This window comes from Plectropomus leopardus, chromosome 9, assembly GCF_008729295.1.
Source record: "Plectropomus leopardus isolate mb chromosome 9, YSFRI_Pleo_2.0, whole genome shotgun sequence".
Classification (NCBI taxonomy): Eukaryota; Metazoa; Chordata; class Actinopteri; order Perciformes; family Serranidae; genus Plectropomus; species Plectropomus leopardus.
Window position 1 is genome coordinate 9,186,754 of NC_056471.1, and position 25,815 is coordinate 9,212,568.

Below are 25,815 nucleotides of genomic sequence, written 5' to 3' on the forward strand. Positions count from 1 at the left end.
TGAAATTGATTAATTAGTTTCATTATTATTTTGATATTAGATATGTACAATGCTGCACAATCCCAAGTCCTGAAACACATTTTTCTAGGTGTAAAGTTGAATTCTCTTTCACTGAAAGATGTTACAGTTGTGTTTGTCTCATTTGTATTGGATATCTTTTAACAACCCTTATGCTGCGAAAAGGCAGCTGGCTCCCATATTTTCACTTTATTTAGATAGTCCACTTACAGATGGTCAAAAGCGGTGGCTTCCAAACTTTTTTGAATGGGGGCCAGATGAGATGAAGTGTTACCCCAAAGAATTTCTCCTAAAATCAAAGCATTCTTAGACTTTTAAAGAACCCTCCAATAGTCACTGTCAGTGGTTAAGAAATTGCTTTTTCCTGTATCTTCCCTTGGCTTGAGAGTATCAGTGAGTCTTGCATGTTTTGAACTGTAAACACATTGTTTGGCAATGGTTGTCACACTTGTTGCAGGGGGCATCAACACACTGATTCATCACATTTTCAGTTTATTTGTACTCGTAGAGCAGCCATGCCACTGCAGGGCACTGCCCCGACTTCAAAGTGAATTTGACCAAATTTGATAACTGATCACTGGAGGGCAGAGAAACCTCTGCAGGTAACAACAGTATATTAGAGGAGGGAATCAATTGCAGAGTAACTGTAACTGAGAGCGGAGGAGAGAAGAAAGCAGAGCGGTTGAGGAGGAGGAGGAGGAGGAGGAGGAGGGGGAGGAGGAGGGAGGGTGTCGAAGAAGAAGACGGGAGAATCTGCAATATGACTAATCTCATAACCTAAAATCAATTTCACATCCTCAGTTCTGGCATCCCCCTGACAGCGCTGGGCAGCTACAGTTTGTCGGGTGGGGGTTGGGTGGTGGAAGAAATACAGTAACATCCAGCTGAGGGAGTCCCAATATGGAGAGAACCATAACAAAAAAAATGAAGCATATTCTTTGTATTTTTGGTAAATATAAAATATTGTTTTTTTTAAAGGAGGTCTTCCTCACGTCCTAAGATTGGTGCAGACTCTCAGAAACTGCCATTTTTTCCCAGCCAGTCACTGACAATTAATTGTAAAAATGGTGTCAGTAGAACAGCTGCCTCTGTGATCTCATTGTTCTTCTCTGTTGAGGCTGTGGCATTCATGTCTGTGCAATTACTTTGACAATTAAAACCATATTAAGGTTGTGCAGTGTGATAGCTCCATTAAGAGACAGGGGAACTCTGAGTGACATCCACACTTTGTTATTTTGAGGCTGACACTCCTGTGAAACTTTGATGTGATGCTAAGAAGTCACACGTGGCTGCACACCTGCAGTGAAGAGGCCTTTCTGCAAAAAACTACAGAGCTGAGCATGCTCTGTGTTTAGAAAGGAGGCTTCCCACTTACTCTGCCCATTAAACACACACACACACACACACACACACACACACGAACGAGGAGTATATGTGAGAGGCCTGTTTATGACACTGAGAGAGTAAATCACTGTGTCTGATATCTTCATTTGAGACAGAGGGCTGATCACTGCTCGTCCTGCTTGTTCCACATTAACTCATTATCACACACGCTCACTCCATTAATTCTCTTGCTTTTATTAGCAGCAAGAGTGCATACACACGCACACACACATAAACACACAGTGGGCCGATGACGAGCGCTGCCTCTACCTCATCTGACAGCTAATGGCTTCATTAGGAGCAGCGTGTTAATTGGCTGACTTTGGGGAGACGCTCGTTAATGAGGATAAATAGATTCACACCTGAGCGGGGCGCTACCCAGCCACAGCAGCACTGTGGGAACTCTGGATGACGAGCAAATGTGGACTGCATGTGTGACTGCGGCACTTTATTGTGGGGTATAAGTCAATGTGACACACCACTGTCCCTCTTTTATTTTCCTTCCTCCCAGCCTGAACACAGTGGTGTTTTCCTTTGCCAGGCGCACTTATTAGCCGAGTGGTTGATTAGCACCAGGAGGCCAAAACAAAGAGCAGTATGTCAAAACAATTAGCCCCACTGTTTACCGCTCAGCTCCCAGGCTGACAACTAAATGCACCTAATCCAGGACAGAGAGAGGAGAGACAGGAGAGGACACAGAGTCGGCTCAGACAGTTGCAGAAAAAGGACAACAGCTGGTCCATAGGCCAACGTGTGTGTGTGTGTGTGTGTGTGTGTGTGCACGTGCATTGGTGGGAGCAGTCCTCTTGCCTCAATCCATCTGCTCTCCTTCCTAGATCTCCATCCTCTGCTGTCTGCTCATGACAGCTCTGGGACACACACACACACACACACACAAACACACACAGAGACTCGTCTCTTTACACACCACTGGTTAGAGGAGCTCTTACTCTCAGGGGAGCAGGGGGTTGGACAGACAAAATGGAAGCAGGCGAGACTGATCATTTACATAAGGGTAGGACACAGACCCACTGAGGGCCGCTGTGTTCGTCAGCCATGTAACTTCTCATGTACTGGACAGTTGTACCACCTAGTGGTGGCTAATACACTTTGCATGTCATTGATGTTTATTGGGGGAGGACACAAAGGGAAATGAAGCTCCTTGGGAGGAAGCCTCATTTTAAAGGGTCTGTTCATGTAAATTACAAAATAATTGTAACTACTCCTTCTATCGATCCATGAAAAAACTCGGGTTTAAAGTAGGGGTTGACCGATATTGTTTTTTTCAGCGCCAATACCTTTTGTTAGTAGTTAATGAGACTGGTAACTGTTATTTGGAACCAATATGCATTTATAATAAAAATGAAAATCTTTCCTTCAAAATTTAGAATCTGGAATATAATAAACTCCAACATAAAACTTAGTGTAAATGCCTTTAGCAAATGTTTAATCAAAACTGAAACTTTCAACATCAAATACAGAAAGTTCCCAGCAACTTTTTTTATATAAAGTTCTGTGAAAATTTAAATTAAAAATGAAAACATAAAAATAGTGAAAGTAAAAGTTCCTCCCATGCTGACACTTTATTTGCACATTGTAATCAATTAATTCTATTGGCTATCATTAAAATAAAAATGCTGATACAGATAAAAGGCAAAATGGCAAATACTGGCCCCAATAATTGGCCAGGCCGATAATCTGTCGACCCCTAGTTTAAAGCTGCACTAGTCAATATTTTTGTATCAACCATGTATCAAATTACTACATGTAAAGTATCACTCTTACTCCACTTTACCACTGGACAAAACACCCACTAATACTCACTGACATCTAACTTTTGGTGGACAGTAACAATATACATTTACTTAAGTACTGTACTAAAATACAGTTTTTGAGTATCTGTACTTTACACTACATCAGAAAGACAAATATTGTACTTTTGACTCTTCTACATTTCTGGCTCTTGTTACTCATTACGTTTGCTTTAAAGTCTGTGGATGATATTCTTTTCTTTTCTAAAATGCAAAAGACCATAAACTGTGATCATGCAGTGCTGTTTGTCCAAGTGGTGTTACCAAGTCTCTACCTCATGCATGTGCTACTCAGACTGGGCGGGTCATCGGTAGAGACAGGTAGACAGTATAGGTAATCAGCAGGTGCTTGTATTTGGTTATGTGATGTTAGTAATGGCTATAGCAGTAAATGGAGATGAAGCTTCCCCACCAGATCCCCAATGGCCATACCTCAATTCCATGTTAAACATTTGCTTACTTCCAGATGAATATTTTAAACAAAGCTGACTGTGCTTGTAGTAGTTGCTGTTTTTGTGCTATTATTGGTCAAATGACTTTTTATGGATTTGTCCACGAAGTTGCTTTACACTGTTATAAAATATTTTTACTCAGCATTTTCACTTTAGCTGTGGATTAACCAGTGTGTTGAGATTTTACAAAAAAGTATTCTGAATACTTGAGTATTTTTAAAAGAAAATAGAAAAAAGAAAATAAGTAGGCGAGTCATAGAGCTGGTGGGTGTGTCACACAGCTCCTCTATCTGCAGCTATACTTACTGTATATTAGACTCTTTTCTGGCACGATACAATGACACATGGCCACAAAATACCATTTAGTCAGCACTGAGGTTGAAAGACATTGAATAAGTAAGAGAAGAAAGATGAAACCAACATTTTCACAGACCTCCATGCTGCTTTCTGCTGTTTACTCAACTGTTTTCTGGCCTGTCCGTGATGTTGAACATTACACACCAGAAAAAAGAAAGGCCTATTGGTCTACTGGCAATAGGATCACTATTTTTCTCACAGGTTTTCCCACTTAAAGAACCTGCACACATGCACTAATTATGGTGAAAGTGTTTTAGAGTATGATTGCCAAACTCTGCAGTTCAACTCAGCTATGCAAAGCATTCAGCATTTTTTAGCTCATTATTTTGGTTTTATCCACAACTTGTGTTTTGGTTCTCTCTCAAGTCTCTCACTGACCTTGTTTTAGGCCTAAGCTATTTCCAGTAAACCAACTCAGATAAACCAGTTGTAAGCTATGTGCCCAGCACCTAATCACTGACAAAGTTATGAGTTTGTCATTACAGCTGTTGTTATCTTGGCTTTTGGAGCCAGAAGTGCCCATAATTGGCCCAGAGGGTGGGGCTGGGGAGGAGCGAGGGGTGGAGCCATCTGAGAACCTGAGGACATTGTAGACAGACAGCCTGTCACTCAAAGTGGCCACCCTTAATTATGCCTAACTTTGAGCCTTACTTTAATGTAAACAGGTTGGTTCTCTAAAAATTCACCCCCCTTTGCAGTTGTTGTGAATGTGAAATTCGCTATAGAGACCAAAACTGTTTTTTGTTCCAGACTGTTAACATGTTAATTTGTGCTGTAAAGTTGGGCATTTTAACATGGGGGTCTCTGGGGATTAACTCGCTTTTGGAGCCAGCCTAAAGTGGCCATTAGAAGAACTGCAGTTTTTGGCACTTCTGCATTTTTCAGCCCCTTAAGTTGCTGTTTGGAGTGGACAGATTTTTTTGATAGAACAAACCAGCTCAGACCACACAGGATGCATGTCAATAATGATCTTTAATGTCAATATATACAGAACTTGAAAGAAAAATAGAATCTTAAAAATCAAATGAAATAAATACAATATCATACAATTTCCACAATGTCTTTTTGAAGAGATATCCATGGAAATTCTTTTTTTTTTCTTTTTTAAATTCAGCCTCTCTGGTTCGACAGGGTGCGTCCCGTCCCCCCCAGAGAAATCCCTACAACTCCCCCACATGCTCTTCATCTTCATCATCTTCATTATATATATTTATATATTTTTTGCAAACTAGAATTTCTTTCATCGTTACCACATTGTTCCACCTTTGAACTCCAGATATTATCTTTAGTCCATTTGCAGCTTATTTTTCCTCTTTTGATACATTGTTAGCATCACAAAGAAACATGAGCCAGACTCTGAATTTTAGGGGAAAAGAAATACATGCATTTATGTAACAAAAGTGCTGACGGATGATCTTGATCCTGAGGGACCTTTTAATCTGCCTCACAAGCAGAATCATGTCTTTTTTTTTTTTAAGAGAGAAACAGTCGTACAATGTCCCTCAGTCAATATCATCCTGCCGACACTCTCACACATAAACCATTACTTCACTTTGAAGAAAAGAAGTTAAGACAGCAAAAGCTAACAAGGGAAGAGGAGAGAGAACTGAGAACTGAGAACTGAGAACTGAGGAGGAGGAGGAGGATGGCAGAGCGCAGATGAAGAGCAGTGGAGGGGGTGGGGGGGTGGGGCACAGTTTACCGAAGCAGCTTTGGATCAGCCAATCACAGTGAAGGAGAACACCAGCTGGTGCGTTTCTTCCCTACGGGAGGAAGAGAGAATGAAAGGCGAGGAGGGCAAGTGCATATGAAAGCTGTGGAAATAAATACAAGTCTGTCTCCCCAGCAGTAACAGATATGTGAGTTTCCCCTCTTCCTCTTCAGCTGACTTCTTCACAATGCAACCTCCTCCAGTGTGGGTGTGCATGTTAGCGTGCATATGTCGGGTGTGTCAAATAAATAGATTAAAAAGGGAGACAGTAGATCTGACTGGCCAGGACTTCGGTCTGTGTGTGTATGTATGCATGTTTGCGTATTAGAGTCCGACTGAGAGTGAGGTCAAAACAGGAGGACGAGCAGTGTGTGTGTGTGAGAGTGAGTGTGCCTACGCTTGTGTGTGTGTGTGTGTCTGTGTCTGTGTCTGTGTGTGTGTCTCTGTGTCTGTGTCTACATGTCTGTTGAGGTGAGTTTCTTCATGCTGCGTCTCTGGGCTAAACTGGAAGCTGCCACGGGCTCCAACACCGTCTGACTTGTCTTCTGGCTCAGTGCTGAATAGGTGGCAGCCATGGCTCCCTGGAAAACAATGAAATAAACACTTTAAAGACATAGATTCTGAAGCTGGGGGTCTCTCAATCAACACAATAACAAAAGGTAGACTTTGATGATGTCGTAGAGTAGCATGGGATCATGGGAGTTGTTGTCTTCACTGTTAAACGACCTTATACAAACATTTTTTTATCTGTGTTAACGACCACCATTTCCGAAGTTGCAGTTCTGACAACATGCAGGCATCATATTTAAAAAAACGTTATGTTTAGTCACTTTTAGTCATTTCATTGTAATAAAATAGCCGCAACTTAACTTGCTAACTTGTCATTAGCATTAGATGAGTCGAATACACTTGCACTAAAGGCTACAGCTACTGTAGCGATCCCTATGTGAAGAATTCAATCATGGGGAAGCTCAGGGCTGTTATCTGTGGTCAAAATAAGTCACAATGAGTGAGGCAGCAGCAGACCAGAAGCTCCAGTGTTCTGTGTGTTAAAATTACTGTTTGAGTCTAAGGAGTCTGGTGGCTTTGAAAAGGGCAATGTAACAGCTTCAACAGGGCAGCAGAAAAATGTGTTTTAACCACCTGAAAAACAGGCATATCTTTAAAAAAATTCAGATCAGTTTAAGTGGCCGCTATGTTTACCATATTTTCACCGCTTTAATGTGCAGTCAGACAGCCGTTTCCATTGGGGTCTGAAGTGACAGCCATGAAAAAAAGCCATTTTACCTTACAGAACATGGAAGTTACTATTCTACCGCTGTCTCGATTGCTTAGTTTATTTGTGTTATTGTGTGACTAAAGTAAATCTGAACTTATGCTTTAAAACATCAAAGTCAATAACAATGTAATTTTACTGTATGCACTGGCATGGTGCCTGGCATGAACCACTTGTCAGAGCACATTGAAATATCACAAATAAGGTGTCTGCTGGATAACTGTGGTGCAAAATGGCATGCAATAACTCAATGATGCTGTGTGGCAGAAATAATTCTGTATTAACGTAAATAAGCATAACTACCTGACGTTGCATGTTTTTCAGTGATGTAAACCCCGTGTTAAACCGGAAGTTATAGCAATTAGAGAAAGGTAAAGGTTATGTGACCCACCAATTTCTCTGGGTTTGATCATTGTTGAAATCATTTCGATATATGTAAGTACACAACTCAGCTAAATCTATGACAAAGATCTAGTCATTTTTAGACATTTTAATGCAGAAGTATAACATTTCCCATTTACATGGATTCAAGACTCTAGCTTTGAGGCACTTCTGTTTCCACTTTTGTTGGTGTTTGATTTTTTTACCCGCGTGTCTGTATAGGAGATCAGTCTGTTTTGTGGAACCAAACAAAACCAAGTTTTGTTTTTGGTCATGAATATGTGATGCTCATTTCGCCACCACAACTCTACTAATTTGAAAAATATCTTTTTCCATGCAACAAAAGATCCATTCATCTTTTCAAATTCTTGGTGAGTTATGCTAACATTCAGCCTATTTATCATTGCACTGCACTACATTTGCTTGTTTATTTAGTACCACCCACTTATCCAGAAACACGTAATCATCTGAAAATGAGAATGAGACCAGCATTAAAACCTGACACTGGCTTTAGCAAGTGCAGTAACATCTTAAAAAAAAGTAGAAAAAATATTACATCATCAAAACAGCAAGCGAATACTCAGGGCAATGGTGCAGGCAATCAAGGTGAACAGGTTCAGTTACAATGATGCATGCTTGTATAATCACAACTTCCTCTGCTACACTCATCAGTGTGTTTACAATTCCATATAAAAGAGTCAAACTGGTGGAAGATCCAGTCTGATAGAAAAAGCGCCAAACAGAAAGTTGTTGAGGAGGGGACTTGTTCCAACTTACAAAGAGGCCACAAGGACACAAATAACACTTCTGGGTGGCTGTGGCGTGCAGTGAAACATTTCTATACAAACTATTGGTCAGACCTTAAATCACATGTGCAAGAGACGAGAAGAGCAAAAATAGACCGGTGACAGCAGTGGGATTCATGACTAAGAGCAGAATGACGAGTCTACAGTAAGCAACACTAAAATTCACACTGACGAGGAAAAATGATGCACGGTCTCTTAAGCGCTAACAGAAAGGTAAAATTAAATGTGACCGGCATGAATATACTGAACCATCCATCCTACCTGACGATAATCGTACCATCTGGTGGCGAGCTGTTAATGACGCTCGAAATCTATCAGTAGAGCTTTACTTCAGTTTTAGAACTAAATGCTGTTGCTGACCAGGTGCATTCATGCAAGCAGGCGTGTCACTTCCACGTCATCAGAACAACCGCGCGCCCTACTGAGTGGAAAAAAAAAAAAAAACGCTGTTAAAGTTGTGGTGCCAAATTGGAAAATGGAGTGGCTTTATGCCTAATAGCTGCTGCGTTGTATTTTGCATGTCAAACCAGGGCTGAGCGATATAGAGGAAATCAAATATCACAATATTTTTGAACCAATACCTCAATATTTATATGGCAACGATGTTTAGGGTAGACTATTGGTGCTTTCACAGAATATTTACATGAGATTTTTTATAATACTGATCAATAGTGTGGATAAAATGACAAAGTGGGTAACGGCAAATAATAGGACAGCTAAAGCAGTCTGGTATATTCAGGAATCACATTAACTTAAAATGCGATTAAGATCCTTTGCAAGATCTTGTTGAATCTTTGGCTTGGAAAATCTAGTTTCTTATGGAGTACCAGCACTGCAACTATAACATTTTTTAAACAAAGCTGGAGATAAGACAGGACTCTGCCTTGTGAATTTATCTGTTGCATTACATGAATAAAGATCTCTGTAGAGCATGCACTAACATCTGTAATGGAACTAAGGAAGATTTAAGGACTGAGTGAAAAGGACTGAGGTTTCTTGAAGTAACACTCTCTGTTTACTGCTGATCTTTGTTCAGACCCTCACCTACATATGCTTACAGGCTTTGGGTTGTATCTGAAAGAACGGGATCACAGATGGAAGCAGATTCCTGTGCAGGAAGGCGGATTCTCTCTGCATGTTTGGGTGAACAGTTCAGCTATTTCAGACTGCCTCTATATACAACCGCTTAAAAGCTTGTTAAGGATCCCCCTCAGACAACCTCTCCCTGCAGGGGTGACAGAGTGATAGAGACTGCACCACTAAGTTATGAGTGCATGATCGTCCAAGGGGATGAGGGGAGTCAGTGGGGAAAGGGGGTTACCAGGCTGCTCTGCTGTGCTGTTTTTAATGTTGACTTTTTGTTACTTCAAGTTGAGTCATATTGAGGATTTTCATGACTTTGTAGTTTCTGATAGCTCTCAATTCATAATTTGAAGGAAGCTTACTCATCTGGTGGGGAATTTGGGTTTTTTGGCTCTGCCTAGCAACACTGCTCAACACTGCTCTCACGACTGAAACACACCGGCTATGACATGTTTTGTGCATAAACTAAAAAAAAAAATGTTCTAGCTTTCTGCTTTACTCCCGCAGTATGCTGCCCACTGTATATGCACATTAGAGTTTTTCCAGCTGGACCTGCTTGTTAGTTCCTGCTGTACCAACGTCACAGATTTTTAAATTGCTTTTCTCAGCTTGAGAATTTTTTTTACAAATATAAAGCCACCATGACTCAAAAATTAATAATACAAAGATTCTTGATTTTGTTTGCAGTTTGAGGTGTCCTATCAACAGTTTTAGGGGTGTCTATGGGGAAAATGCTTTTTTGGTCACAGGGGATTTTTTTGCAGCAGTATTGCAAGTGACCATTGGGAAAAATTGTCTGCAAGGCTGAGCGGCTTTCTTGGTCAGCATGATGAGCTTTTTTTTAAACTTCTTCTACTCTGCGTTTATTGGTGGCTCGCTAAAGAATTGGACCAACTACCTCACCTACTTTACCACGTGTGTAGATGCTGCCCTTGTTATGTCAGTGAAAGCCGTCTGGCTTTGTATTATCGGCACAATTAATCAGGTATAATTTAATTATCAGAGTAATACATAATAATATAAATTTCCCAGTCAAAAATACGACCTGATGGCCTGATATATATATATATATATATATATACTGATATACTGCATCCCTAGTTTTGGTGTCCATGTGTCACTCTATAACACCAATAATCCACTTTACCAGTAAATGATATATTTCATAGTTTAAATACTCACTGTTTTTTAACATGTTAATAGCATAATATCATCACTATCAATATAAATTGAAGCATTACTGTACACACTGTGTAAGCTGTCATTCATCAAACTCTTGGCAATTGACGCAGATTCTGATCCCCACTGAAGTGTCTTTCCTTTTTATTTTTATATCAGTTTTGTAATCTAATCACTTTATCCTTTCCGCCCTTTCATCCCTAAACTTGTTGTTCAAGTGCAACAAAATGATTCACCATTTTTGAAAATTGAACATCCTCTTTCTTGTTGTCAGCTGCCTAGCAACACTGCTCTCACGACTTAATCCACTTGAGCACCAAATGTGTTGTGCACTCGGCTTCCTGTGTCAAAAATACGACCTGATGAGTTCCATTTCAAAGAAGCATCTGACCTGGATACGTGGCAAGATAAGATAGAAGGATGGACACATCTGCTCTGTTGCATGTTATGTTAGTAATAGATGAGTCTAGAAGTGGATGAATCACCAAAGGACTGGGCTCACTTTCAAATGTCAAGTGGCACTGCAAGGCTATGACATCACGGAGGAGAGTTCAGACCCTCTTCTGGCTCAGAGAGATGATGTGGTTCCATGTTTAGAAACACTGAGAGTTATAAAGCATGAGGCCAACACAGACCATGTATGTGCCTGTGTCTTTGTTTGTTTGTTAGTTTGGAGGATATGTACACTCACCTTGACGAGGTGAGGTGCATCATGGCGTGTGAGCTGGAAGTGTGGTAGCGTATCTCTGCAGGTGATCCAGGAATGCTTTAGAACCTGTTCTGCTGTGTATCGCTGGTGAGGGTCCACATGGAGCATATGGGACAGCAGGTCCTGCAACAGATAAAACCCATTCAGTCTTAAAAGTATGCAAAAAACTCAATTTCAAGAGTGATTTTTCATTGATAAACTCTCAATGTGTCTCAACAATGATGAGATAAAAATGCTGTCTTTGTTGTTAGCATCAGTTTTACAACAAACCTTTGAGTCACATTTTATCACTGCCTTTGCACAATCATAGAACAAAACGATACATATAGTAACAACTCTTAAAGTTACTGCTAAATGAAGTTCATGTAGCACCTTTCACAAAGTGAAGACTGTTTTACAGGCATGAGAAGAGAAAAAAATATTTGATATTAGACTTTGAAAATGTTCTTTAAAGTCACAGGACCAATGAAAATCAGCTTCAAAGACACACCACCTGTGTGAAGCAACAAAGTGTCAGTGTGTGTGTGTGTGTGTGTGTGTGTGTGTGTGTGTGTGTGTGTGTGTGTATCTGTGTGTACCTTTGAGGTGTCTGATACAGTATCCCAGTTGCCACCTGTCAAAGAGAACTTTCCAGATCCTATCCGGAGTAGAATCTCCTCTGGTGTGTCGTTTGGCCCATTAGCAAACGGCGTGTACCTGACGGGCGTTAAAGAATAGACATTAGTAAAGCACATGCAGTATTTCCTTTCTTAGATACTATTGTATACTGGTCTCATAACTCGACTGCCACTTTGTGGTATTTAAACACACCATGAATACAACTATCTGACTTTCTTAACATCTCTGAGTACAAGCAGGAAATGCTGAAGTGAGGCCAATGATAATTGTATCATATTTGCTAATCTATCCATTCAATAAGTATGCTTTTTAGGAAATGTCTTAGTTACAATAATATTACATAATGTGAATCAGGCATTTCCAGAAGAAACAGAAACAGAAATCGGTTTTGCACTGTCCCTTTGTCGCTCTTTCCTACAACATTTAAGCTGAATTATCCAACATTTTTTTTAATGAGTGCATTCTTACCCTGCCAGCATGGTATACAGTAGAACTCCAAGACTCCATATATCACAGGCTGCATCATACCCTTGCCGCATTAGTACCTGGACCCACAAAAACAAAGACACAATCCATTAGCAACTCATATTGACAATAGGAATAAAAAAATCTCTTTTTTACATGCTTAACTTTCTGTCCACTTTACATCCTTGCTCCTATATTATATCTCTTTCTCTATATATCTAAATTTCAGATTTTTAAGTCTTATATTCCCTCAGCATTTGCTCCTTTTTTGCTTTCATCATTTTCTCCGCTTTCACCTCTGGTGCCACAAAGTTGGCGGTGTAACAGGGGGTGAGGAGCAGGCCGTTGCCTCCTCGAAGCTGCTTGGCGAATCCAAAATCACAGATTCTGATGGAGTCAGGATTGCCCGAGTCATCCATATATAGGATGTTACTGGGCTTCAGGTCTCGGTGTACCACCTGGAGAGGAGGAGAAAAAAAGAACCTTAGAGACAGAAGATATCACATGTCCACTTGTTCTCATACATATGCTGAAGTGTGTCCTCACCCCTTGGCAGTGGAGGTAGTCAACAGTCTTGGTGATGGTGTAGAGCACAGCACTGGCCTCTCTCTCAGAGAAAAACTTCTGCCTGAGGATCTTGTCCAGCAGCTCCCCTCCCTTCATCAGCTCTGTCACCAGGTATACATACCTGCCCTCGTCATACACCTGACACACGCAGAGAGAGTTAGTATGGTGACAAACTAAAAAATGTACTCGTCATGAAATGCTCACACTCAAATGTTACGGACATCTTTCAGAGTGATGATGTTGGGATGCTGTCCGTATCGCATCAGGATCTCGATCTCCTCAGAGGGGTCCCTCTTACTTTTGTCTATAATCTGAAAGACAGACATGAGCAGCTGATGTCAAATGACAGAACGTACTGGCTGGGTCAAATAAAAAATAACCTCTATTCAGGGTTCCCGTAGTTCCTTAAAAAGGCATTGAATTCATTAGTCTAAAATATCTTTCAAAAGTCTTAAAAATGCTAGAACATGGGGATTGGGATTTTATTAATCTGTTTTTTTCTAACGTTGCATTGTAAAATCTCAAAATAATTAGTGACATCTTTTCTTTTTATTCCTTTTCTTACTCGTCATGGTGGGAATCCAAGCAGTGGAATCTTACATGCACACAAAATTGTCCAGAAAAAAGGATACTATAATGGATACCTTTATGACAATACAATATGTTCATTGTCGTCCATGTGCTTCACTCTAGAAAGAGTTATTTTTCAAACATGTGATGTAGATAATTTAATCTTTTCACTGGACAAAAACTCATGTTTTTGTTACTATAAACATTTGGGCAAACTAAAATTGTCCTTGTTCAATTTTAGTTATTAGAAAATTGGACTTAAACTTAATTCCAAGTGGCATTAAAAAAAACGTCTTAAGTTTAACTTACCTGGTAGCCTTTAACAAACTAGGTGAGATATACAGCAAAGCATTGCTTTAAATAAATGTGAAGAAGTGCTGCCCTCTGCTGGCATGTTGGCAACACTAACTACAATTGACATGCTCAGTTTTTTAGCAATTTCATACACTCACAAGGTTCATTTTATGTACCCACACTATACAGACACAAATATATTAAATTTTGCATTCACACTAAAGTCATCTAAATTAATCATTTAGCTCACCAGAAGTTTAATAACACTTTTTTTTTTTTTTTGCTCACAAATGCAACAAGAATGGAGGTTTATTTTAAAAAAACAAACAGAAACATTCACAGCTATGTTATAGGAGCTGATCATAACATTAACCTTATGAAACCTGAGCAAACTGACTTGAAACATGGGAAGACAGCAATGAACAACTTGAATTGGCCCACAAATTGGCAAATCTTTTTACTATAGCCAATATAGACATGCCCTTGAGCAAGCAATTCACAGGCCAACTAAACTGGATAACTCTAAGTTTAAAGCATGGACAGTGTTTCAGAAAATGAGCACTGGTACTTAGTGAATTTTAAAAAAGGAACTGAAACATTGTACTACCTTCACAGCATAGTCCATGGCAGAGACTCGGTGTACACAGCGTTTACAGATAGAGTATGAGCCGACCCCTATATCCTCCTGCAGCTCGTAAAGATCTGAGAACTTGGTCGAGCCTCCGTGCATCTAAACAGAACGAGATCAAACTGTTATGTTACATCCTTAAACATTAACTGAATAAATTAAATATTCTGTCCTTCACAAGCCTACACATTTGATGTGACGACTCATAGACCTGGTGTTGCATTCATTTTTACACTGTTCACAAATATGCCCGAGTGGAACTTTAGTAGTAATTTTATTACATATTCAGCAGCAGCAGCAGCAGCAGCAGCAGCAGTCAAACTGTCAGAGCAGATTTACCACCTCTGTAGTATTAGCTCCATATTCACACATCACTTAATGGCACAATGCTGTCAAATTAAACAGTCATGGGCAGAAATGGAGCCATGCTGGATATATGTGTATGTGTGTGTAGGTCTGCAAAGGGACACATCCAAATCTAAATGGTGACTCCACTGTTGGACATAAATGGAATTGTTCTTTAACGTCTCTGCACAAGCTGAGCTTCATATAGAGTATCTGTGTGACCTTCATGTATGTGAGGTAATATATAATTAACTGGTGTAACTTGTGATAGAGGACATTTGCAGAAATGGGGATAATGTGTGTTCACCTGAACTATGGGGAGTATGCTGAGCAGCGGGGAGCTCTTGTTTTCATCCATAGGGGTTGGAGCAACAAAACTGAAGCCTTTGAAGAGCTGGTGGGCGTTCGCACTGGGAGGGATACCTGGGGAGTCTAAACATACAAAAGATAATCCACAATATAGTCTTATGAACATACAGACACCCACTAAATTTTGGAGACTTTGCTTGTATTCAGCACTCAGTCGCAGTTTCCATGGCTGCAGGAGTGGCTGTTGTTTTTAAGCTCTAAAGCATGTGAACAGAGCATGTGTGTGTAGGTGTAGATTTACCTTTAGGCGTTTTAGCGGTGAACTCGGGGTCGAAGCAGAACGTGTCATCTGGTTTACCTGCTGCGGGCTTGAAGGGGGGCTGGAGCTCTCTCCTGTACAGTTTCTGCAGGTGGCATACACCACGCAGAAAACACACATACATGTTAGAAATCAAACCCCACCACAGGCTGTTTGCAGTGTGTGAACATATGTGAGAGAAAAGCAAAGACCCCTCCCAGATTAACCCGCTCCCATCCCTCCATAGCCCGGTGCAGCCAATAGCATCCTGCAGGCTCTTAAACACTCACGCAGGGCTATTAGTGCACACACAGCGAGCACTGGCCCTCTGCCCAGACTCACACACACACAAACATACTTGGCGTGGCCAAGACTGATGGCCAATCTCACCAAGCCAACCGTTTGTTAGGTGTGAATCCTCAACAGAAGCTGGAGAGTTACATGTGTGTGTGTGTGAGTGTGGGTGTTGTGAGAAATGAGAGCGGTGTGTGTGTGTGTGTGTGTGTGTGTGTGTGTGTGTGTGTGTGTGTGTTCACATTCCAGTCGATGGTGGAAAAGAAAGCGTGGCGTTTGATCTCCTCCACTCCGTCGGGCCCGGCCCCTAAAGACACAGATCACTCTGGTTCAGTTCACTGGCACGTTCGCTTTTATTGTTTCCAGAGGATCAACACATTCACACATTTTTCTCTCAGCGGGTTTTTCAGCATGTGATTTAAGTGGATGCCAAAATGTTAACAAGCTCAAGCAAAAAGCAAGTGGCGCAATGTGAGGATCAACACACTTCGTTTACTGTTATTCTAACAGGTTCACGCTCACACAGTCGGCTTTAAAGCACCTTACCTAGTCTGTTAGCGGGGTTACGTTTAAACAGCATTCTCAGCAAACTCTGGGCTTCCAAACTTAGGAACTGAGGCATTCCCAACTTAGCTCTGGAGGGGCGGAGGAGAGCAGAAAGTGAATGTACGGACAAAAAGAAAAGCTACAGTTGATCAGCTCTTACAAAACTTGTCTCACTTCTGTCACACTTTCAGTGTCCAACATAATGACTCACTTGAGAATCATGTTCATGGTCTCATTGCGGTCTTTCCCTTGGAACGGCAATGTCCCCGTTAGCATTTCAAACTGCAAGCACACAATGAAAGAAAAAGGATTGAATCAACATTTTTTCTGTAATCCATTTATATAAATGTCAAAGTTAAAAAAAGGGAGTTTCTGTACCATAAGTACTCCCAGAGACCACCAGTCCGCACTTTGCGTGTGTCCTCTCCGGTTGACCACCTCAGGGGCCATATACTCCACCGTACCACAGAAGGAATAAGCCTTCTTATCAGCATCTACTGACTCTTTACTCAAGCCAAAGTCTGCACAACAGCAATGTAAAAAAAAAAGAAGGGTAAGACACATCGCTGACTGAAGAGTCCCACCAGTAATTACATCATGCAGAGCTTTTATTCTTTAGGTGTTAGCAAGGGAAACATAAAAATAGCTGCTGAAGACAGTCAGCCTAAGGACAAAAATGGGTCATGACTCTATTTTAAGAGGGCACATTTAATATGAAACACTTTAATTACAGGCCATTACCCAGATGTAACTGTTCAATCACTCTTTTATACTAAACAAATGAATTTACAATTAAAAAATAACTCAAATAAATACCTGTGCATTACGTGTATTTAGCACTAATTCAAAAACATACCTGTTAACTTTATATGTCCAGCTTCATCAAGTAAGATGCTGAAAGACAAGGATAGGTTTTCATGGAGGTGAGTTTTAAACAACAATACAACAATGACAGTATTTTATCTCGTACCTTTGCATTCTGCATAATATTTAAAGACATTTTTGCAAATCTTAAGGGAAAGTTTGGATTTTTTTTTAAAGTCAGGTTGTATGAGGTACTTATCCATAGTATGTGTTTTACCAATAGACCCCCAGTCTGGAGAAGCAGACAGGAGTGCTGCTTCAGAAGCAAAGCAGGGGCTGCTGTGTACGGGGGCAACAGCAAAATGTATTTTAAAAATGAGTTTAAGCATATTCTTTATTTAAAATATTTTCACCACTTAACTTCGTCATCAGACAGCCCTTTCCAACAGGTAGCTGAATTCGTTATTTATGCTCTCTTCAACAAAACCAGTAATTTTACCTCCCAGAACACAGGAGTTGCTGTTCTACTTCTGCCTTGATGGATTTGGTGAATCTGTAGTGGTAGACCAGCAACCCTAATGTTCTGCATTGAAGAGATCATAGATGAATACAGGGGTTTGAGTTCCCTGTTGGAAAGGGCTTACTGAGGGGCAAGGTAAAGCAGTAAAACTATTCTAAATATAGAGCACGTTTAAACCGATAATATTTTTTTAGGTGTTCTGCAGCTGCCCCTGCTACTTCTGCCTGCTTCTCCAGACGTATGGCACGCTGACTGCCATCTACTGCAGGTAATACGAGACCATTAATATGTACCTCATATGACCCCACTTTAAAAAAATCAAAACTATCCTTTAAGTTCTGGAGATTTCTAATGGACTGCTAATTGGAAAAAGTAACAGATCACAGTACTGTGCTCAAAACAACATTTGACACATCTAGTCAAATTCCAAGACCACTCAGAATAAAGTCTGGACTAAAGTCAAGAATGTGTTAGCTGGTGTAAGTCTAATATGTCTAGTGAAGTTATGAGTTGAAATGACTTGTGAAACATAAATGGAGGGATTGACCATATATGGTGACGGCTGCCTGAAAAACACTGCTACACTACGTTATTAGGAAGTAACTTTGGACATCACACTTTAAATTATACGCTTATGAATGCATTTTCTTTTAGATGACGAAAAACAATCGACCTGTGAATTCTTGTCAGCTATTAGTCAGAAAAATTAAATTTCTGTGCTTGATGCATGCAGTATATGGGTTATATGTTTGGGTTTTTTTTTTTTTTTTTTTTTTTAGCATTTCCTCTTTGAGACATAAATACAATAATTTTACTTTCAGGTCTTTGAGAACTGCACAGTTCAAAAACTGATCTTGATCACATTTCACCATGACTATCCTATGGTTCAAAAATAATGTCAAAGTAGAAAACTAATAATAGAAACATTTCGAAGTTTAAATCACAGTAATGTCTGACATATAAATTAGTTTTCTGAAATAATGAGTAATGCTTTTGGCATGTGGTGAGGGCCAGAGCTGTACAGTTTATTTGTACAATTTTTAAAAAATATCAGTGGTTTTGAACTTGTAATATCTATGAAGTTGGAAGGGTTTGGACGTTGACAGTGGGATGAGAGTGTGATGGGTCAAAGGTGAAGGTGAGGTTTAGGACTCATACTTCTCTGGCTTGAGATCTCTGTAAACTATGCCCAGGCTGTGCAGGTGGTCGAGGGCCAGGGCCAGCTCTGCAAGGTAGAATTTCACATCTTCCTCTGTAAACATAACCTGATAAGAACTGGACAAATTTACTCTCTGAACTAAGAAGAGGAGAGAAATTCAGCAGCAAAGAAAAAAAAGACACAACTTCAATATTAAGCTTCAGTAACCACAAAACAGAGAAAACAGAGGAGCGTTATTGTCACAATATCAACATTTCAAATAAGTTACACGACTCGGCAAGCTGTTGATTTGACATTGCCAGCAGCTAACGCTTTGGTTCTGAGACATGCTTTCAACACAAGGTCTATCAAGAGAACAATCACACATTGTCTGAGTTCCCTGAAAGCATTTGAAAAGAACTGATCCCAGCCTCTAACTGACAAGCAACCGATGATCTAAAAGCCAATACAGATTCCAAGAAAAGCACACGCGTTTCCACGAGGAATTCAAGTCATAATTTGAATAAAAAGCAAACAGAAAACAGGAGAGACAAATGACTTGGCAGTGCTAATGCTTTTATAAAATAAATTAAACATTTTTGCATACTAAATTTGCACCTGTTCCATTTGTAGCTGTCAGCTGAACAATTCCTCCGGGTTTTAAGGAGAACATTGTGGCTGCATATGTACTTCAATTTAACAAACATGTTTAAAACATTAGCGATTCAAAAGAAAGGCTGTTAAATACTGGAGTGATGAGGACAACATGCTGCACTTTTCTTCTCAGACAGAAAAAGTTGCAAATAATCTTTAAGTTAATGTGAGACATAAAGCAACGGGACGTCAGCTTACCTCTTTGGATAAGCGAGTGAATACATCCCCTCCCCTGAGAAAGTCCAGTATTAAATACAGTTTCCCTTCTGTCTGGAAGGCTGGGAGACAAGGAAACAAGTCAATTACCTGTAAGCTAATTGTGTTTCTGACTACAACAGAGACACTCAGGGTGACGCATGTAAACACAGTAACTCACTTAGCAACAGCTTAATGACATTAACAATGATACTGATATCATATAAGAATGAAAGTAGATATTGGCTCAACCCTTTTGTTTTAATCATTTTTTTATGCATACTGTCACTATCTTGTCTACCAATTCCGGTTCAGTAAGTGTGTAATAACACCGAAATTTTTTGATTGGACCATAAGGATAATACACATAAACAGCTTATCCTACCTTAACTGATTATTAGGGCTGGGACGACATGCTCATGTCAAGATTCAATACTGCCATTTTACTTGGGTACCTATTTGACATGTATTGTGATTCATTAAGCATTGCTATTCAATATTATGATTTATTATGATTTTTTGTTCGCTTTTGTTAACACTAGACCATGGTAAAAAGTTTAGCCATATACTGGCACAATGCCAGTATATGACATATATATATACGACATATACAGATCTGCTCAGCAATTATTTTACTTCCAACTTAACCTTGTTGTAGATTTAAAGGAATATTACACCCACAAAAGGACCGTTTGTACATCAGTTACTCGCCATGTGTTAAGTTGAATTCTTTGTTTATCTGGCATGCCTCCACAGTGACCAAAGAATCCAAAAACAGAAAAATTCCTGATAAATTGAAATAAAGGAGTACCACTTTTTTTTTTTTAAATTACAAAACGCAAACTTACACAACACTTGTGCAGTATAACCAAGTAATATTTATCTAGTTGCATTTGCTTTACTTTACAAATACACACATTTTCGTTGAAACATTACAATGTAAAATGCTTCCGCCTACGAGTCACAGCCCTGATCATGCACGTGTGTGTGAGCTTCGGAGCAGAGTTCCAATGCATGTGTGTATTAATCGGAATGTTTTAGCAAAAATGCATGTGTTTGGGAAGTACTTAGCATACGAAAGGTTAAAATTAGACTTGGATTATACCTCACTGATCGGGTGAGAGTTTGTAAACAGATAATTTGATATCGTTTTGCTGTTGTTAAATGCAGACTGCTTTGACTTAAACTCATGAAGAATGTTTGCCTTTTTTGGATTCTCCATTTGCTGCAGAGGAATGCAAGAAAAACAAAGGCTCTTCGTGAATTCACTGTAATGCCAATGAGTAACTGATATACAAATGCTCATTTTGCTGGTGAAGTGTTCCTTTGAGGCACGGCTTGCTCTGAAAAGAGCTTCCTTGATGGTATGACATACCACAGCTCAAAGGTATAGACCATGATTCAAAGATCTTTTTCCCACCACACTATACTGACGAAGGTCTTTGCAGATAAAATGAGTAATTGACTCCTTGATATATTCTGCTTTCTCTGAATAGCAAGTTATTTCAGTGTTCCCTCTGAGGTCTGTTTGCTTGCTGCAGATCCTTCGGCTAACTCCACATTTAGCTCTAGATGGTATCAAGCAAGATTGGCACTCATGTTAGTCATATTACCACAATATAATCCTTGTCCATGACAGAGCTTGCAGGCAGCTTTAGCCATGTCTAGATCTGTTTTCCCTTGCATTGTGTAAAAACTCAAAGTGTTTCAATACTTTGGATCTAAAATGTGAGGTTGAAGGTTGTATCTCGACTGATCTGGAACTGTCTGTCATTCTCTGCTTTCTCGCTTCTGCTTTATTAACCGGATATGACCTCACATTACTCATATTACAACAATAATAGCTGTAACTTCTTTCCAACTCAGTATAGACTAAAATGAAGCTATCACTTCAGGCAATGTTTACAAAAAAATCCAAATTCCTAAAGGGATACTTTTGTATTTTTGAACTGGAATTCAATTTTTTTTTTGTGTGACAAAGTGACAAATTGAAATGACTATTTTTGACATTGCTCCAATATTGAAAGACAACATCACAGCCGGCCGTGGCAAAACAGGCTGTAATGCAACCTCTTGGGGCATGTTCACACCATCAATTTACACCAATTGAAAGTGCTTGTTGTTACCACTTACAGGCTCAGATTATTAGAAATGTTGAACAACATTCTGGAAAAAAATCCCTAAGGAGAGTAAATGGCATTTCTTACCTTTTGCTGATCCGGTCTACTTAATTTTTGTGTAACCAAGTTTCACTCAAGTCTTCACTCAAGTCTTGTTCTAAAATCTTTTAAGCTCTTCCACATTGTTAAAATCACCTCAATATTCAGCCATGACATTGAAAATCTTTAAGATAACATGAAGCTTTACTTTCTGGACTGCACCACAACACACGAATCCTGGAAGATCCTTGCAAGATTTCAGAACGAGACTTCTCCTTGAGCAAGAGTTGGTCACAATAACAGACAGACCAGCTGTTGTTAAATTTAAAATGTTAAATTTCTCTGTTGGTTTGCGTCAATGGCGAAAACAAGTGCTTTTAATGGACATAAATTGACAGTGTGCACATGCACCCAGTGATTACATTGCCACCTGTTTCGATGCAGCACTGTATCTGAATACTAAACCTTTTTTTTCTTGAATAGTTATCTCCATTAAACACTTGGACAAAAAAAACATGGGGTAAATAGGGCCAAGGTTGAAAGATACTCAAGTTTCCCATTAAGTGAATCCATCTTATTCCCAACCTTAATGATTAAATATAATTGCTTGCACAATATGTGATTAAGAGTTTCTCTTACCGTAGTGCAATTTCACTATGAAGGGATGATTGACTTCCACTAAAATGTCTCTTTCCATCTTAGTGCGAACTCTGTCCCTGACTGGAGAGACAAAACAGGAAGGGACAGTGAGCGAGAAAGAAATTCAACACAGAGGACAGAACATACTGGGTGATTTGCGCTGCAGTGTTTGTGTGGATGCAGGCTGAAGTTGCGTTACCTTTCAAAGATGCCTTTTTTAGAACTTTCATTGCATATAACTGACCAGCATCTGGGCCCACAATCTTCCTGACAAGGAATACCTGAGAGAACAGGATACATTTAGAAAGATAAACACCTACGACTGCAGTGATGGAAACGTTTCATTTCCCTGTTTCCTCACCTTGCCGAAAGAGCCCTGGCCGAGGACTTTGAGCAGTTCAAACTGTGACGGATCAGCTTTCTCACAGCCCTCTTTCACATGGTGGGTGATAGGAATCTCTTTATATGTCCCTTCATCCTAAACAAACAGTATCAGTATGAGACTGCCACACAGGACTGCTGATCTGTCACCGCTTACATGCATGCATGTATGTCCCAAGACCTCGTGCCCATCATTACTTACACAGTGTGAGAAAGACTCTCCCTCCTCCATGGGCTCGTCCATGATCTCATGTCCATTGACCTGCAGCAGAACCAAATAATTTCATCAGAGTCGGCAACAGTACACACTTTCACAAAGCTTGATCATCCTTGTTTTCAGCCGAGCAGGACTGTGTGTGCAGCTGCTGCACGCCCACATGTATGACGGAAGACTCAACAGATGAAATCAGTGAGTCACATGCAATAACAGTGCGCTTTCACTTCTCCAAGCTCTGTTTGTTGTCAAACAGTATGGAGTCCATACTCTAAGCCCGTCCAGCTGTCCAGCTCTCATCCTGTCCCTATAAAGCCCCTCATTATTAGCATTCTAGCTTAATCCCCAGGCAGAGCAAAAACAACATGTCTGACTGGCTCTGAGAGTCTGATGTTTGCTAGGGCTGCAGTCAGCATTCACCCTCTTGAGGACAAACTAGGGTCCGGCTCTTTCAGGGCATCGGGCTGACAGTGATGGCAAGATGCTTCATTTTTTTAAAGACCACAGACAGACATGCTTTGTTCTACTCACAGTTACATTTAGGAGCCTGTTCCATGCCTCTCTTTTGTTTGTTTTAATAGCCATACACTGTGATATTGTCAGCGGAGGAATGTCAGATATTTCAGCATCTGCAAGTAAATCAGACAATAAACTGACCGCTGCAACATTAACCAGGTCTGCATATTTCAGTTCTGTGCTCAAGCTCAGCCTGCATGATGTATTCAGTCCAGTGTGTTTGTGTGTTGAATTCCATCAAGCCTCTGAAGAGGGGGGATGAGTCATAGCGCTACGCAAACCCACTCAGTGGGTGGAGCCACCAACATACACTCACGTATATCAACAGAACAGAGACCAACTAACCAATGTTTTAGCATTAAAGAATAACATACACAACAGAAACACTCACATCAGTCAAAATGTAAACCTCAGAGCAAGATATAACACTGAAAAATGTCAAAATGTAAGCCTTGGTGCATCTCTGAAGTGTAACATCCAGGCTAGCCAAAAGCCAGGGCAGTGCTTGTGTCATAATTCACACATACATTTTCACTCCCACCTTTGCTGTGGCTCATCACGGCTTGTAACAGAGTGCAGCCTACACTTGCACAACCAGGCGAGCCTTTTTCAGCCATTTGAAAAGATGTCTGACAGCCATACATAATATCATCTCACAATCACAGATACCGCCAGCATGCAATATTTTGATTACATATCAACTTCAAAAGAAAAACTGATACAAAGAGCATTAAACACCCAATGTTTGCTCATATGCTCCTGTTATCTTGGCATCTTTTAAACATGCAGCAATCAGCAAACAGCAGATTAAAGTGCTTATTTGTAGCAAGAGATAGAAATACTTTTAAAAACAATGAATTATTCAATGTTTCCACACCACCTACATAAACCGATCGCCTTCAACAGATTGACAAAAAGAGTTAAGATGGCTGGGGCATAAGTCTCCCAAACTACCACAGGAAGAACAGAGTTTAACTCAACAAAGAATGGGTCAGAAGTGTATGTTGCAATAGCTTTCTGCTGGCTTTTAAAACGGCCACAGCAGTCAGACAGACAGTTTTGGACTGTAGGTGTTAAAGACTGCAAAGAATCCCAGAGATGGAGAGGTTTAGGATGTCAGACTGGCTTTGCTGCACATAAAAACACACCTCACTGTGGAGCCCATGTAAAAGCAGTATTAAATATGTCCTAACACAGCATTTAGAGAAGTCTTTCAAACGGTATCATTGGGTTCTCTAAAGGTCTGAGGATGAAGGACTAGCCTACATTTAATACAAGGGTTTATATTCCATTAAGAGATGTTGTTATGAGCCTGATGGAAAGAATATGTAAATTTAACTTTGCTGGTGCAGTTAATATACTGTCAGCTGTGTGAATGAATAGTTTTATCAAATTATGAGTTGTTATTATTAGTTATTACAAACCGACAGTTAAAGCCAATAACAGCACTAGTAATTCACTTGTGCTGCTGACACACTTGAGAAGACGTCCGACCACATTAAACCGAGCTAATGTTAAACTTTGAATCAATGTAACGTTGCTGAAATATTCTATAAGATTACTGTAGATATATAAAAACACTTTACCAGCTCCTCGTTAACAAGACGGTGGCGGTTGAATAAAAACTTGTGTCCAAGTTTCAAGCCTGCAAGCTGTCAGCTAGCAAGCTAACTACATGCTAATGCTACATGCTAAGCTAGCTATGAGACAAACTCCTCTTGAGAAGTGTAAATAACAACAAAAGCCAATAGGGAGTCATGTGTCACTGGATTAGGAGCCCGTCCTCTGTGCGGAATAACGAGCGGTTGGGAAAACCCGGACGGGTTGCTATCACACAAATAAACCCGGGCAGTGCAACAAAAATAAACATCTAAACCAGCTGTTAGCATTAGCTAGCGTGTTAGCATGCATCACGGTGCGCTGCAGGTCGTGACGCGAATTTAAGCTCGACCCAGCCTCGCAGGGCAAGCTAACTTAACGGGACAGCACGAACCGAAAACAATGTGAAGCAGGTTAATATGCAAGGCACGTATTTGTCAACTCACCTCACTACTAACGCTGTTTACCTCCATCTTATGCCAGGATTCCTCTCTAAGTCTAAGGCATCCTAGTCCACCTAGACCCCCGCTCCACGTTGCATGTCTCCCCCTGTGTGGAAGTCCGGCTGCTCTGCTTTGATGATCGGATCCGAGCTGTGCGGCTGCTATCGGGATGGGATCAGGGGGTCGGTGCGGGGTAGAGCTGATGCCGATGACTGGACCATACGCTCGCCGAGAGCACCGCTACCCTGCCATGGATGCGAATATGGCGGCTATCGTGGTACCTGATCGTCAGTGAATGAGAGTTTATTGACGTATTTATGACGCAATTCAGTTAAGGATTTCCCCCCGTCCAAACCAAAGCAGCGGATCTGTAGATAGACAGGAGGGGAGGGAGAGGACGTGGTGGCGTGGGGGACTTGATGCTCTATGACATGCTGCGTGTGACATGTACAT

General features: G+C 40.4%; 1 protein-coding gene across 2 annotated transcripts; it reads right to left on the reverse strand.

Moving 5' to 3' along the window:
* Positions 1–6,140: 6,140 nt before the first annotated feature.
* On the reverse strand, positions 6,141–25,602 carry rps6kal (ribosomal protein S6 kinase a, like). 2 transcript variants are annotated; one of them, XM_042492873.1, is made up of 22 exons: positions 25,366–25,602; positions 22,793–22,852; positions 22,571–22,687; positions 22,409–22,490; positions 22,210–22,290; positions 19,415–19,494; positions 18,583–18,689; positions 16,957–16,994; positions 16,479–16,621; positions 16,312–16,382; positions 16,101–16,189; positions 15,797–15,861; positions 15,264–15,366; positions 14,961–15,085; positions 14,288–14,410; positions 13,038–13,127; positions 12,796–12,954; positions 12,546–12,707; positions 12,253–12,329; positions 11,745–11,862; positions 11,149–11,289; positions 6,141–6,313 (listed from the first exon to the last, which is right to left on the reverse strand). In XM_042492873.1, exons 1-22 carry the CDS (start codon positions 25,390–25,392, stop codon positions 6,188–6,190), a joined length of 2,184 nt encoding a protein of 727 aa, XP_042348807.1. In that variant the 5' UTR covers positions 25,393–25,602; the 3' UTR covers positions 6,141–6,187. The 2 variants fall into 2 exon arrangements, with proteins under 2 accessions (XP_042348807.1, XP_042348805.1); XM_042492871.1 differs by lacking the exon at positions 25,366–25,602 and adding an exon at positions 23,336–23,415.
* Between the last annotated feature and the right edge of the window lie 213 nt (positions 25,603–25,815).